Below are 14,274 nucleotides of genomic sequence, written 5' to 3'. Positions count from 1 at the left end.
AAATGCTCGTCGCGCGACAGGGACAGACGATCACAACACCTGCATGTCACGACGTCTCAAATGTCCCTAGGAATTCATTAGCTTTTACCCGGAGCAATAAAATTCGGAAACTTTACTGATATGACAACCTGCTTTTCAACTGGAGTTTCCCCATTTAAATGGTGTCCACTAAACCAGTCGAATTGGAGGAGAGCTATTTTGTGACTGCGCTAAGCGGGATTAAAGCTGTTTAAATTCAAGCAGCGTTTTCATCTCGATCGCTGTATATCTATAACAGAAATCTATGAGCCTCTATAGATTATTAAGACAGCTAATAAAAAAGACATCGCTGGTTTCATTTAAGAGCCCCGCACAGATGTGACATAAACCCTTTTAAAGCCTTATTTCATGAAAATTACGAATCTCACGGACTTGATTTCCATCATCTCTCAAAAATTTCATAACGCGCGTGTGGCATTGACATAGCAGGCGTTGAAATGTGATGGAAAAAAAATGTTTAGAAACTCACCGTATCCGTAGCTAGTAACAGCAAGGCAACTCCCCATAAAAGTCTTCTGTATGGTAAAGGATTGTTAGCCATGATGATGTCGAACACTAGAGGCCGGTGACCTTCAAACTCGAGCTACTGGTAATCGATGGCTGTTGTTAAATTCTCACTGTGCACTAACGGCGATATTCCTGCAGAGAATCACAGATGTTAGGCAAGTTTACCGCAAACGACGCCAACGCACATTTTGCACAGCGGAAATTGTCGCGGGTTACGCCTGAATGTTTATAGCACCACATCGTATTTGTTTAGCGGGGTGCAATTCCCTTGAAGTGAAAAGCCTGATTGTGTTTCGCTCACCCGATGTGTTGTTATGCTAACAAGCTAAACTGTATCCGATACTCGTTTCCCCCGAATTTTTCGCATTACAACGGCTGAAAAGGCCGGTGAAATGATCAAATCAAGTTCAGTGCTTGAGAGAAGTTTAGAACGAGTGCAACTCAACAGAATCCCAAGATTTTAAAGCTGATATCTACCGAGAGAGGATCTTTTGTTGATAAAAGGACAACGCGTGATAAAGAAAACTGACGTGAGGTCAAGAGAAACTCGGTGTGACTGTCGTACAGTAGCCATTTCCGATTTCCTGAGCTGACATATGGATAAAAACTGGAGATACGCCGACAAAAGACCCGGGTTGCAGTACAAAGTCAAGGATTTAAAAGCAAGTTATACTGAGAAAAATTACCAAAGTGGTCGCGCTTAACCTGTTTGATAAACACAACATACAGCGTAAGAAATATAATCTGTAACTCCGCACCGCAAAACTTCAGAGTTTCACAAAATTTCACATTACTTCACATCCCGGGCGTTTGGTAAAAGCACGTTCATTGTTACTTACCGAAAATAAATTAAAAAAGTCGAGTACCCTTTGTTTTGGTTTTTACGTTTCTCAAGTGAATTATCTCAAGTTCTTATGTTGAAAAGCCCTCGGGTTAGAATTGTTCTCCATCGTCCTCAACCCCGAACCGAGATACCGCGATAAAACTAGTCTATGAATAATATGGCTGCTTTAATCCAATTAATCACCGTGTCGCATGGCGCCGATAGGTTTCCTATAACCACAGAACTAATCTGTTTTCCGTGATAACTTTCACAACATTCCTGAATTGGGAAACATTCCGAATGTGGGCGTTGAAGGCTTGATAGATTGGACCGTGAATGCCCTCTGCTTTCAGCTGTACTTTTTTTAGCTCTTACCGACTAGTGACAAGTTTCAAGAAAAACGCTGGAAGATCACCACTGAATCCTTAACGAGTATTGATAGACTTCCCTATTAATCTGTTCTGTGTTTATATAGTGCGATATGACGCTTGTGTAATCAGAGAAATTTCGTCGCGGTACATATTCAAGAAGACTTCTTGTGTGGCAAAAATCTTTTTAAGACGCGGGATTTACGGGTCAACTTTGGAACCAAAATCGTCCAGTGAAGGACCTTGAGTTCCCTGATGCTGCACTTTGGTGAACAGTGCGCGATTTTTTTAGGTATTACTGTCAGAAGTGCAGACATCATCTCTCCTCACAAAGGAATGTTCGTTAAGATTAGATTAGGCAAAGTTATCAGACATACTTTTTCAGGGTCACCCTTGTCGATTTTGGGGTGAAACCACTTATCCGAGTATTAAATGAAGATTCTTCGACCTGTTTAAGCGCCTTTTGTGCGAATCATGGACTTAAGGTGAGGTGTCTGATAATGATGGTTGTTGTTCTTAGCAGTTTGTAAAATTCGTTGTCTTAGCGAGCAGGCACAGTTTTAAGTCCTTTTATAGAAAGGCCCAGTAACATTTGTTGAGTTTCATCCAAGTGCCAACTTCGTTATCTGTCACGATATACTGCTGTTATTTCAAACCACTGGTCTCATTCTGGAATTCTCTCGCGCAAAATCACGATCAGCCGATAAGACATCAATCTTGCCTCGAATTTGGATGGAAAACTTCAATATGGCTCAAAACAGCTGAGACCAACATCCTAATAGCTTGTGAGTAATTGCCTGGTCTTCTGATGTTGATGATTCTTGTAAATGCATTTACGAGTACATTATCGTCATATTCGTGGTTCTCATCGCCAGAGAGGGGAATTTTGAATTGGTTTTACATTAATCTTTTCACTGGGCCTTACCCCTAAGAATACCTTATATCAATTTCCACTCTGAGTGTAGCCTTTCGCGGTTCAACTGACCAGCAGTTCATTAGCAACCTTTAGTTTATAAAAAACGAGCTATCATGTTTCCCTATCAAGCCCTTTTTATTCTAGTTTGGCTTACATGAGTCGACTTTTACTACTCGCCAAACTTACACGCTAACTAGGCCGGGTCAAGACGAACTGGTGACAACTCGGTAAGGGAGACAAGCCCAAACATGCTTCCCGCAGGGGAAGGGTTGGAAAATATTTTGAGCATAGTTGTGGTTTACTACTTAGACGGACCCTCCCAGTGTAGAACAAAAAAAGAAACCTCGGACTTTACGCTCTGTTTTTGACCGAACCGACTTCGTTCATAAATTTCTGATCTTCTAAATGTGGTGTCACATGCTTTTTGTTAATTTTACATTTTTTAATATTTTTCAACTTCATAAAGTGAAAGTAAAAAAGGAATTTTTAGAGCCAGAAAAGCAAAAAATCACCAGTGTTCAGGAATTTGCTGCCCTAGCCCGGCTGTGGCATGACGGAAATTTTTCGGTCAGTTGCGGCAGGTTTTTTGATTAATGAGTTCTTCTTCATACGAATTGGAACTGTTAGTTCTATCACGGCGCAGAATCTCACTTACCTTTTATCCTTAGAAGCAAGTCCAGACTCGCAGAAAGATCGGCCTTACATGTCACTTAGTTCTACAGCCATTTAATTCAAACTATTTCTCCCTAAGCCGTAACTAGATCTTTTCTCGCCAATTCATTTGACGCAAGTCTCAGCCACTCGGGTCAACTGGTAATTCCGTTACAAACAAAAGATCGGGAAATAAGATATTATGGCGTCGCAAATGACAAGTTGTTACTCGGTGATTAGCCAATTGTTGCCTGGGATACCGATGATAACAAATTAAATGGTGGAGCAACGGGAGGGGAGTGAGGGTAGGTCGGATTCCTTGTACAATGGACTCTGGAAGTTTATCGAAGGTTCTCACTTTGAGAAGTGTTCTTGCTTTCTTTGCTCAAAATCTCATAATCATTCGGAGTGTATATAAAACCTTGATCATATGAGACGTTTGTTTTGGAAATTATAAACTATTTTTCACTAAATCTATTCTAGTCCCGACCAGACCGACATAATATATACAATACACGAGGAAAAAGGAAATTCGGAAGTATGGTACACCTATCAACAACTAGAAGAATTTTTCGCCGCCTTCGATTCATGGCTGTTACACCGTGTCTGATAACACAACGATCTGAAACGAATATTCAGATGAAAAAAAACCCTACAGCATGATAAAAAACAGCATGTTTTCGTAGGATCAAAATTGAACCCAAGAAATATTTCACGACCTACCTGTGCATGGTAAAAAATCTACATGATATGAGCGTATTGCTCTAAAGCTTTCATTTGAGTCGTCAAGCACGACGATCTCTTCCACAGGAACGTAAATTTACAAGTTGTCAAAGTTCGACTCAATTCCTGAATGAAATGTGTAACGGGAACCCAAAGTTCATCTTAACTTTGTTTTCATCGTTTGAATGGGCAATCGAACTCTAAACCGGAACTATGGACCATTTAGTGATAGGTGACAGTTTACAAACATTCTTTCGCTTGAAAGCCTACGGCAAGATGGTGTCTCGTTTCGTATCACTTTATGTTCTGGATTTCAGTGTGTGGCCTTAGATAGCCAGCTTGTAGTGCTACGTGTGATAGTGCTATTGCTGAATTTAAAGGGGCTCGTAAATTACTGTAACCTTGGACTGGATTCAATAACGCTCTTTAGGAAATATATAAAAATGACGTCGAAAGGTGCTACTACCTCAAGGTATGAGCATTCTGCTGATTAGAGTGAATTAATGAAGCCAATTAAGTGTATTTATCCGTTTATTCGCTTTGGTTTTCTTTTCCTTTCAGAAGTTTCAATCTGTCTCCGTTCAGAAAGATTATGGCTATTTATTGGGGTAAGAAAAACTATAATGAAAAAGCCATTCGAGGTTTATTTGTTTTTCAGAAAGGCACTATCGTGACTTTTTGCGACGGCTATAAGTAACAATCACTTAAGTTAGATTAATTCTCTTGAAACGATCAATAAAGATATGTTGACGTGTAAAGAGGGTCCTTGAAGAACGAGCACGAAACATTCAGCTCTCTGTCAGTCTTTACAAGGACCAAATAACAAAATGTGATACAGTGTTGTCACCAGACAGTCCGTAATTACTGAATAAACCTCATTTCAAGACAGATAAAGTATTGAAGCATATCGAAACTACATTATGCGCTTGAAATTAATAAAATTCACGTGTCAAGTTTCAAAGGTTGACAGGAATTCACCCTTCTTTTTTACCAATGTTTACGTTTTACAATCTTTTTCGTTATCGCCTTAATATCTGTCAGCAAAGATAATGATAAATTCTTAAGGGCGTGTGAAACTTTTGCCAAAATTTATTGTTTTGCGGTGGTTGTCTCCACAATCGTCAGAAACCCAGTGAAGCTCTTATCAACAATTCTCTGTTTTAGGGATCGTGTACCTCTATAGAACTTTTCGGCATTTCAGTGTAATTTTGTGTGTGAAGTAAATTTATCTCATTGATAGGGCTTACCTTTAACTGTAATTTCATGTGCTCTCTTTCCGCTCTTTTCAAAAACCATAATAAGTTTTTTTTTAAATCTTTGTTTTAGACCTGTCAATGATTTAACTTCGAGAGGAGTTCGTCAGAGTCCATGCACATGCGTTAGGTACATTCTATCACTGTCTAGCTACAGGTGACCGAAGGCAAAGAAACGGTCATTTCTTTTTGCTTAGGGAATTGGATTTAAAGTGTGATAGTTAACTTTAGGAAACATTTTGAACGCGTTCAGTTTGACAACCTTATTAAGATTGGTCACCTTTGAAAGATAGCGTGCTGGATCAAAAACCACAGCAACACGATTTACGAGAGGCAATAAACATGAAAAGGGCAATGATGCATGCAACTGGAACAGATTTTATTTGTAATGCAAGCCTATCAAATGAAAGAATTTGCTGAATCAGATTTGTTTTGTGCTGTGCATTTCATGAAATCGCCTTTACGGCGTCTGCTCTTAAAGTTCCGGCTTAAAAATTATTAATTAATAATTAGTTTTCTGATGCTGAAAATAGAAATTCATCTCTTTAAAAGCTTTTGGTCCGTACCATACCATCAAGACCTCTGTAATCCGTTGTGAATTATACAAGTATTCTGTTCAGCCCATATCAATCTTCTACAATATCTTATACGTGTGTTAACGCGCCTGGTTTAGCCTAACCCACGATCAGGCGTTCTTTTTTTGAGGTAGAACATGCGATCAGGCATTTCTATTCTCAGGAGCCCGATAGTGCAGGAGTGCAACAGTCTTCGGGCGGAGTTGTCCCGCCTGCCGAACCTTGCTTTTCATTTTTGCGTTCCACCGAAAAAAAAATAGAAAAGAAAATATCTTGTCCATAAAGAAGGTCCAGCCTGGATTGAGTATCGTCATTCAGCGTTAACCTCTTGAATGATCGAACATAATTCAAAACAAGGTCAACATTGATTTAAAAGGGAAGCCCTCTTTATTGTTATTTATTAACCTAGACGCCATTAATTGATGTGTATTTAGAGTTATTTCACGCAATATATGGTTACGGCACAAATTTATTGATATTTTAGTGAACTCAACAGATGATCGAGTCTAAGATAACGGATTTATCATGGACGCCGAATGGTAAATTACAAGTATGATTGATTCAATGTTCAAATAAATCCAATTAAATCGAATTTATGAGGGAGTTCCATGAAAAGATAGCGCAGACCTCCACCACGATCCGTGAGAATGAGATCAGTGCTTTTTGGCATCATTACGCGCCTTCGAAGACGGAACTTTCCATCTCCATGGTAACCTTTGTGTAATTTACAAGGAAAAGACTGGGCGTGGAACAACTCACTGTCATTCGTGATGCATGCATGCTGCATGCATGCTGCGCGGCATGAATTCGTAGGGGTGTGACGCTTTGTCTAGCTCGTCGTGTGTTAATGTGATTTTGGTGTCCCAGTTAATGCAATGAATAATCAATTCCACTCTAAGATAATTGGTTGGCTTTGAATTTGTTTATTTAAACCGGATTGAAGCGTTCTCTTCGTCGTTGCGTTTATAACGGTCCATGTATGGACATCTTCTGGTGGATTTTGACCATTTGACAACACAACTTTAATACATATTTTTAAAAATGGACATACGTGTTTGCCGTGTGGCCTCAAATGACCACTTGGTTATATTATGACAGAGATTTGGCGGCTGCTCCGTAATCCCGGCCAGTAAAAACAGAAAACACCCGATTATTTCGCGACCGATGGCCCACTTTCTTTAAGTAAACACAATGTCACTGCATTTTCCAAATTTTCTCACACTCCTTTCCCAAACTATTTTCAGAATCCAGATAAACATGAGCAAAGCCCGTTGAACCATGCAATTTGTCGCCATCGAGCTTCAAAGATGATTTAAAGATTTGATAAGGCAAACCCGAAAATTATCGTTCAATCTAAGTTGATCTACTTAGATATTAAAAAGAAAATCCAGAGCTGAGTGTTTCTTACCTGAAGAGAAGGAAATAGTTGTCCTCGATCGTTCGGACACGAAGGCACAATAGCAGACCACAGAAGAACTCGAGTCACAGTCAAAGACACAGAACAAACGCGTCAGTTTGAGTCGAAAACGAGAACAAGTTGGCTTTTGTGACCGATGCAAGGATATGTCTGTCGCCACTTGAAATTGAGCTAATACGATGTCTAAACCCTTATTAACATTTTCGTGACTTTCTTTGAAAGCTCGGATCTCCATTGAGCCACAATCCTTCCGTCTTTAAGACTTAGAAAAGTTCACTTGTATTGCAAAATTCTCCGTCTCCAGGATGATACTACTGAAAATTCTCACGAAATCTCACTTTTTCTGAAATGAATAAAGGATTACATTAAGTGATAAATTTCGAACTGGCTGACTTTTCTATAACGCCTCTCATCGTGTTTGTGAAGGTTGCTTTTCACAAATTTGTCTTCTGAACTTTGCGTTAATTTCATAACCTTTCAGAGCCACTTATCAAGTGATTATTGAAAAGCTGGCTTAGAGACGGCTTCTTTAATACAATTTTTTTTCGACGTTAATGCGGTTTATACAGGAAAAATCCTCAGGCACGAAGCAAATCTCATCGTTCAACTAAAAAGGCTCTTTTTGTCTGAAACGAAGCGAGTATTCATTCAATCCGTTGGTCTTAATGGCATCTTCTATTTTCTTCTTAAAATAAGCTGAAAAATACACAATCTTGTTCGCGAATTTGTTTATTTGACCTCTGTATCGGAGGACGGACTTTGAGATGACGTCACGACTAACAAAATTTTCCTTCTTTATTGTATAAAACAAACAGATTCTATTTTGCCGTGCGTCTGTACGTGTAGTAGTAAGTCACAGAAGGGGTTGTAATATGTTCAGGATATCAGTGAGACTCGCAGTAGCGCCTCGTGTGCTAACTGTTTGTTCTTACCACATCTCAACGTCAAGTTTGATCTGTTACTGAACAGTGGGACAGATGCACGGCAGCATGGAATCTATTCATTAATCTTCCACTTTCTGACCTTTAATCTTAATTGTTGTCTAACAGCTAGCATGTAGTAAAAGCGTATTCAGACGGATCCAGGATTTAGAATACTACTTGATTAGGAGGCTGCCTCAAACTATCGCACTTTACGAAATATTTCGGAGTATTTAGTTATTTATTTCGTTAATTATTTACTTTCGTTATTATTGCTGAAGCCACCCACTGGAAGTGTTAAATAAAACAATACTATTGTCCTTATTAGTATTATGGCAGTGTAAAACTTCACGGCCCAATTGTATTAAAGGCGGATTATGCTACCCTACGGATAAATTGCTATCGAGCGGATAAATGACAACAAAACATATAGCGTTATCCAATGGATAGAGATTTATCCAGTGGATAGTGTCATCTGACCTTCGAACAACCGGGACCTGGATGCCCAGATCCTGACCACGATAGTTGGTGATGAAGCTTAAATCTGTATTATTATTATTATTATTATTACTACTATTATTATTATTACTATTAATTATTATTACCATTTTCGTTATCATGGATCAATGTCAGTATCTGAGTAACGGCTTACCTACCCCTCCCCTAACCGCAACAATAGTCAACTGATAACAAGTTACTGGTGAGGATTGTGCCGGGTTAGGGGAGGGGTAAGGGCAAAGTTGCTCACTGGTCCGTTATCATTATCATTATCATTTTTGTCATATCGTTATCGTTATTATTATCACTTTTATTATTATTATTATTATTATTATTATTATTATTTTAACTACTGTGTTTATTTCTATTCATTTGTCACCTTGGGAAAGAGAGATGGACCGTTTGTTTATCAACTTAGAAAAATTAACCACAGTACTAAACGCGATCTGATTCGTCAAAAGTCTACCGTACAATATACTAATTTACCGACAGAGAACTTTAACATACAATCTCAGCTGCAAATGTTAATAGAGTACCACAGCGCTCTTTCAGTCGGTTTACCACAAATTTTGCAAGAACATCAAAAACGTTAATCACGATCAATATACAGCGCGCGAACTGACGCTTGTAAACCGATAGAACGTCGTGTATATCTTAGCGAAATACCTCCTCAAAATTATGAAGAACATATGTCCTGTTCTCAAAGCCAAAAATGGCAGCTCCTTTGGCAACCACTCGTTCATCGCTCCCTTAGCCCATAGCAACGACGTTTAGTGTCCAGCAGCACCACACAATTCCATTTTTCCCACAACATCTGAAACCTAATTCAGCCAATTAATATACTTATATTTCTTTGTTTAGTTAACATTTAGAAAGTTTGTTGCGATAACGAAATGTATCTTTGTTGATTATTTTCTGAATCAATCTCATCACCTTTTTTGCTTGCTTGAAGGTATGTTACGATTAAAAAATTGAGATATTGATCCCTAGTGGAAGTCTGAGAGTTTATCCGAAAATGTGGAGCACAGAGATCGGTAGAATTCTCATGGACCCCTAACCCCTCCCCTCTTATTACTTGCCTCAGGGGAGTGTACTAGCGCTCACGTGCCCAAAAAAGGGTTGACAAATGCGGCTTAATGTTGACGCTCGACCCGGAAAAGGTCAGTTCACACCTTAAACCGTTCGTATCCCGCAAACAAATAACGACTAATATATGTAGAACTAATTTCATCAATCACGCACAAAAAATATGAGATAAGGAAATTTTTTAGGCTGTGTGAACATGATCTTCGTGAATAGGAAGGTGGAAGTTTGCCAAACTCCCATAATCTACCCAGGCTCTGAATATTGTGTTTGCTAACTCCAGTGTTTCTCCTACCTGAGAACAAAAGCCTTTGGTTTTTTGATCTCGTGCGAAAACGAGAAATCATAACGCTTCTAATAAAAAATTCTTCAGGAATAAAACTTGCATGAAGTTTGGTCAAATCATGTAACCATCTGCAAACGGATATCCATAACAGACACTTTAAGGCTTCTAAAAAAATAGATACTGTTGTTGTTTTTTTGTTTTTTAACAACAAATGATTAAAATGTCTCTCATCCAATGACAAAGACATTAAAACCTTCACTGTAAGACCATTTTGTTGTAGGTAAATAACTCTTTGTCTTGTTTAATGGACACAGGCCCCATGCTACGTTTGATTCAGCTGTAGACATTGCGGTTAGTTTTAAGATGCCGGTTCTTTTAGGCGGAGCGCATTGGCAGTCTCTCCAAAGTAAACTTATCGGATCAAAGCATCTTAATTTTCCTGGACCTCCCGGAAAACTAAAGCTTTTGCACACGTTCTCAGAGATACAGCCCCCTTATAGTCCCAAGAGCTATACACAAGGCCTCTTTTCAGTGATCGCGCCTTTTACGATTTGTGGGCCATTCTTGTGGAACAAAGTGCCCCTGAGATAAGATCAAATGCTACCGTCCTTAAAGGAAAGAGATAGACACAACTTTTTAGACTAGAATACGAATTGTTTCAGTTGTTTTAATATTTCATTTGTTTGCAATTTTTTTTAATGTTTTTACTGTCTCGCCGTTTTAGCAATCAATGCCATTTTTGTTACATGTGACTTTTCTTGCTCTCTGTAAATTTTTGTAGGATTCTTTGTGATTTATAGACTTTAGACTGTACAAATGTTGTCATCATTATCATCATCATCATCATCATTACCATGTGATGAACAAAAAATCCGTCATTTGTATTGGCTTTAATTGTAACCGTATAAAATTATGAATAAAGTGCGGTTTTTCTAATTGTTCCTTTGCGGAGTTATGGCACGCCAAGTACTTTTCAGGGAGAGTGGCTCTCTTCTTGACAAAGTGAGGCCGTGAAACTGTTCACCTTGAGCGAGAAAATTCAGATTTCACAAAAGTGTCAGTGAACTCCCACGCAAGTCAAAAGTTAACATCTGACATCTCGAAATTTTTCCATCTCTGTAATGAGCTTATGGTTCAGTAGCGGACAAAGGACATATTGCTTTCGTCTTTATCCATTCAGCTGTTTTTTACAATATTGTTAAAGTCAGGCAATCACCGTCGGTGTTTATCCAAAGCCGCGTAGTTCTCAAATCTGTCCGCGCTTCATATGATTTGCGTCAGGTAAACGTGCGTGATTTGTTTACCCTCAAGTTATCTCTTGTTGATTGTCATGTTCCGAGCGCCATAATCCGAGTATGGCGCGCCATGTGTAATTCCGAGACGAAATTCCTTTCGTAAAGAAGTATGTCCTCATATATTCACCCTTAATGAGAATTTTAAGTGTCTTCAAGGTCAAATGAAATACTAATCATTCTTGTGGGCTTTAAGTTTCATTTATGTGAAACCCTGAACTCAGCACTTGTCAGTGGACCTTTAAAAGGTCAAGTCCGCAACCAACAAGACCTTTAAAAAATCTTTCCCTTGACATCTTTAAACTGATATGTTCAACTGCAACAAAAGCGCGAAGTAAAATCCTCTATTATGGTCTCAGTTCAACGCGTGGAAAGATCATACTCTTCTGTCAACTGTTTCCTCTGGTCAAGAAATTTTATTTTTGCGCTTTGACAGACTTTTTTTTTCAGTTTCTGTCAGGTAACTGTACGCCGATAGCAACTTTTTGTTCACTGTCGGTGCCCCCTTTGAACGAAGAGGAAAAATATTTGGGTACATTCCAGAAGGTCGAAGGGCGAGGGGGAGACCAAAGACCACTTGGAGAAGGACTGTTGAAAGAGAGAGAAGCAAGGCGGGGTAGAAGAGCTGGAATGTTGCCAAGTTGGCGGCGAGCGACAGGGGAGGTTGGGCGGACAATGTGATGGCCTTATGCGCCCACTGGTGCAACGAGTGATGATAATAATGACTACATTCTACAGGACTGCTTAAATCAGCGTTTCATAAATCAAGAGCTGCGTAAGTAGCAACGGTTTGGCTCACTGACTTTTAAGGTATTTTTACATGTTAATGTATTTTCGAAAGACAACAAAAGGCTTACTTATGTTAGGTAATAACAAAGGGAAACAGAATGGAGAAAGAATAGCAAGGATTTCAATTGATCAGCTTGGCAAAATTTGCGATGTTTGTTCTTTTGGTGGAGCCCACTCAGAGCTAAAAATTATTGATTACTGCCTATCACTGTGTTGTTCTACCATTTACGTCGAGCCAAGTTCTGGCTCTTAACTTCCTTTATCGCCGTCTAGACTTCAAAGGTGCGCACCCGTGCGCGCGCCATACCTTTGATGTAAGTTTCCGGTCAGACAAGGGAAGCTCGAGTTCTCCTAAACATATCAGGTTTTTGGTGTGGAATTTCTTTGTCTCCCTCTCCACATTAAGACGACGCCTCAGGGTGGGGCCATTCATTTTTCCAGAATTACCCTCTCAGAGACTCCTGGGCCGAAAGCTTTCAAAAAGGCGGAGGGGGGTTGGGGGGAGGGATTCTGGATCAACGTCCTAAGGGGTCACATGCACCTTATTGCCTCCTGCCTAGAATGCCTAGGGTGTTTGGCCCGGAGGATGACACTGTCCTACAGGTCTAAACGAGTATCTCCCACCCATGAGGATGTGGTTTTCGGGGTCTTGAATCTTAAATAAAGTACAAAATTTCAGCATTTAGTATCTTTATCAAGATGTCCTGTTGGCCTAAGGCCTTGAATAAGTGGATGTGGAGCCTTCATGTGCTGTGCTAATTCAAAATATTTCAACTATAGTTGTACATAAGCATTTAATTAACATGAGTGACAATTACCCCTTGCACCTTCGTTCCCGGGGCCCTGGGAACGAGGATGACTCCTCAATTTTAGCTGCAAATCTCGGTAGTAATGTGAAGTCGCTATGGTAACGTTTTCTATATTACCAAGATGGGTTTCCAAATTTTTCCAGAGCAAGATATTGCGGCATTGAAAAATGCTGCGGAAAACTTTGGTCTTCTTTTAACAAATTGCCTTCTACTGCAATTCAAATTTTACGAAATGAGGTTTTGGACCAATTAAGAAATGCACTTTTGGCTCTGATAGCGGATTATCGATCGCAAAAAATCGTCACATCAAAATTTGTGGACGTGATACATGAGTCTCGTGGTTTGAATAGCTGGCAGAATTTCTAATGAAATGATAAATGTTGTTTTGCTCTTGTTGTTGCCCCAGTTATAAGATGTTAGTTACGGTACTGAAGTGTCTGATGGCGGAGTTGCCCTCTTTTTATAAAATCCATAGTATTGGTTGGTTGACTTCAATTGTTATCCTTTCCAACCGCGCAAACAATTTTGCATATCACCATATCAACTTGGCTTTAAGATTTTTCAGGCGTAAGACACTAAAGAAACTGGGTCACTGCATTTATCCATCTAGAATCAAGACTAGAACAAATTACGTCCAAGAAAAAATTTAATTTCAATGGAAAACCATGGACAAGAAACTTTTTTTTCGGAATAGCATCTGCCTAGTTTTTACACTAATCGCGAGGAAAAATGTGTGAATTTCTGGGTGTATCCTGTAATTGATCCTTGATCTCGAAACTAATATCAGAGGATATTGCTTAAATCTTTTTCAGATTATGCTTTGTCTGGTAGCACGACACAACCTTAAGATTCTGTTACAAATATGCCTTTTTGGTTAAAAGAACCGAATTGTATAAAAACAGAAGCATATAACGTGAGTCATATGATCATTAGATCAACTGGTAATCCCCTTGTTGATATTTTTCTTTATTCTCATCCCTTGTATGGTTTATATTGTATTGATATCGTAAGGAGAAATTATGTCTTGCTGACAAGTGGGAGTTACAGGGTTAATAAAGTTAACGACCTCTTTCTAAGGAACATGAATATAATTAACAACCACATATAAAGTGCGGGTGACCAGTCTTTCGTGTTGAGGGTAAATACATCATATCTACCTTAACATTATTTTCTAAACCTTTTTTCGGTTATTTCGTTATTTTTAATTTCTATTTTTTCCTGTAGGCTTCCCCTAGCAATATAAGTTGATTAATTAATTTGAAAAAAAAACATTGTGTCAACTTTTAATTATCACAAAAAATCAATAAAGTTAGTATAACGCGCTT

General features: G+C 38.9%; 1 protein-coding gene and 2 long non-coding RNA genes across 6 annotated transcripts in view; 2 read left to right on the top strand and 1 right to left on the bottom strand.

The window, feature by feature from the left end:
* Positions 1-7,711, bottom strand: part of LOC113678100 (uncharacterized) — a 25,724-nt gene extending 18,013 nt beyond the window's left edge. Inside the window, exons 1-2 of one of the 4 annotated variants that reach the window (XM_089191225.1) lie at positions 7,264-7,711; positions 509-678 (exon numbers count right to left, since the gene is read on the bottom strand). In XM_089191225.1, the coding sequence (XP_089047351.1) occupies positions 509-580 (72 nt within the window). In that variant the 5' untranslated portion in view covers positions 581-678; positions 7,264-7,711. Of the gene's footprint in view, positions 1-508; positions 679-1,385; positions 1,532-3,308; positions 3,447-4,027; positions 4,204-7,263 lie in introns of those variants that run through there. The other 3 variants (XM_089191228.1, XM_089191227.1, XM_089191226.1) reach the window with 3 other exon arrangements.
* On the top strand, positions 2,103-14,274 carry LOC149035045 (uncharacterized). Its single transcript, XR_016182194.1, has 2 exons — positions 2,103-2,222; positions 11,802-14,274. It is a non-coding gene; the product is annotated as an uncharacterized LOC149035045 (long non-coding RNA).
* LOC149035046 (uncharacterized) lies at positions 2,387-5,493 on the top strand. Its single transcript, XR_016182193.1, has 3 exons — positions 2,387-2,522; positions 4,589-4,635; positions 5,354-5,493. It is a non-coding gene; the product is annotated as an uncharacterized LOC149035046 (long non-coding RNA).

Source organism: Pocillopora damicornis, chromosome 13 (genome assembly GCF_964200805.1).
Source record: "Pocillopora damicornis chromosome 13, jaPocDami1.2, whole genome shotgun sequence".
In the NCBI taxonomy this organism is placed as follows: domain Eukaryota; kingdom Metazoa; phylum Cnidaria; class Anthozoa; order Scleractinia; family Pocilloporidae; genus Pocillopora; species Pocillopora damicornis.
This window is presented reverse-complemented; position numbering and strand designations above follow the sequence as displayed.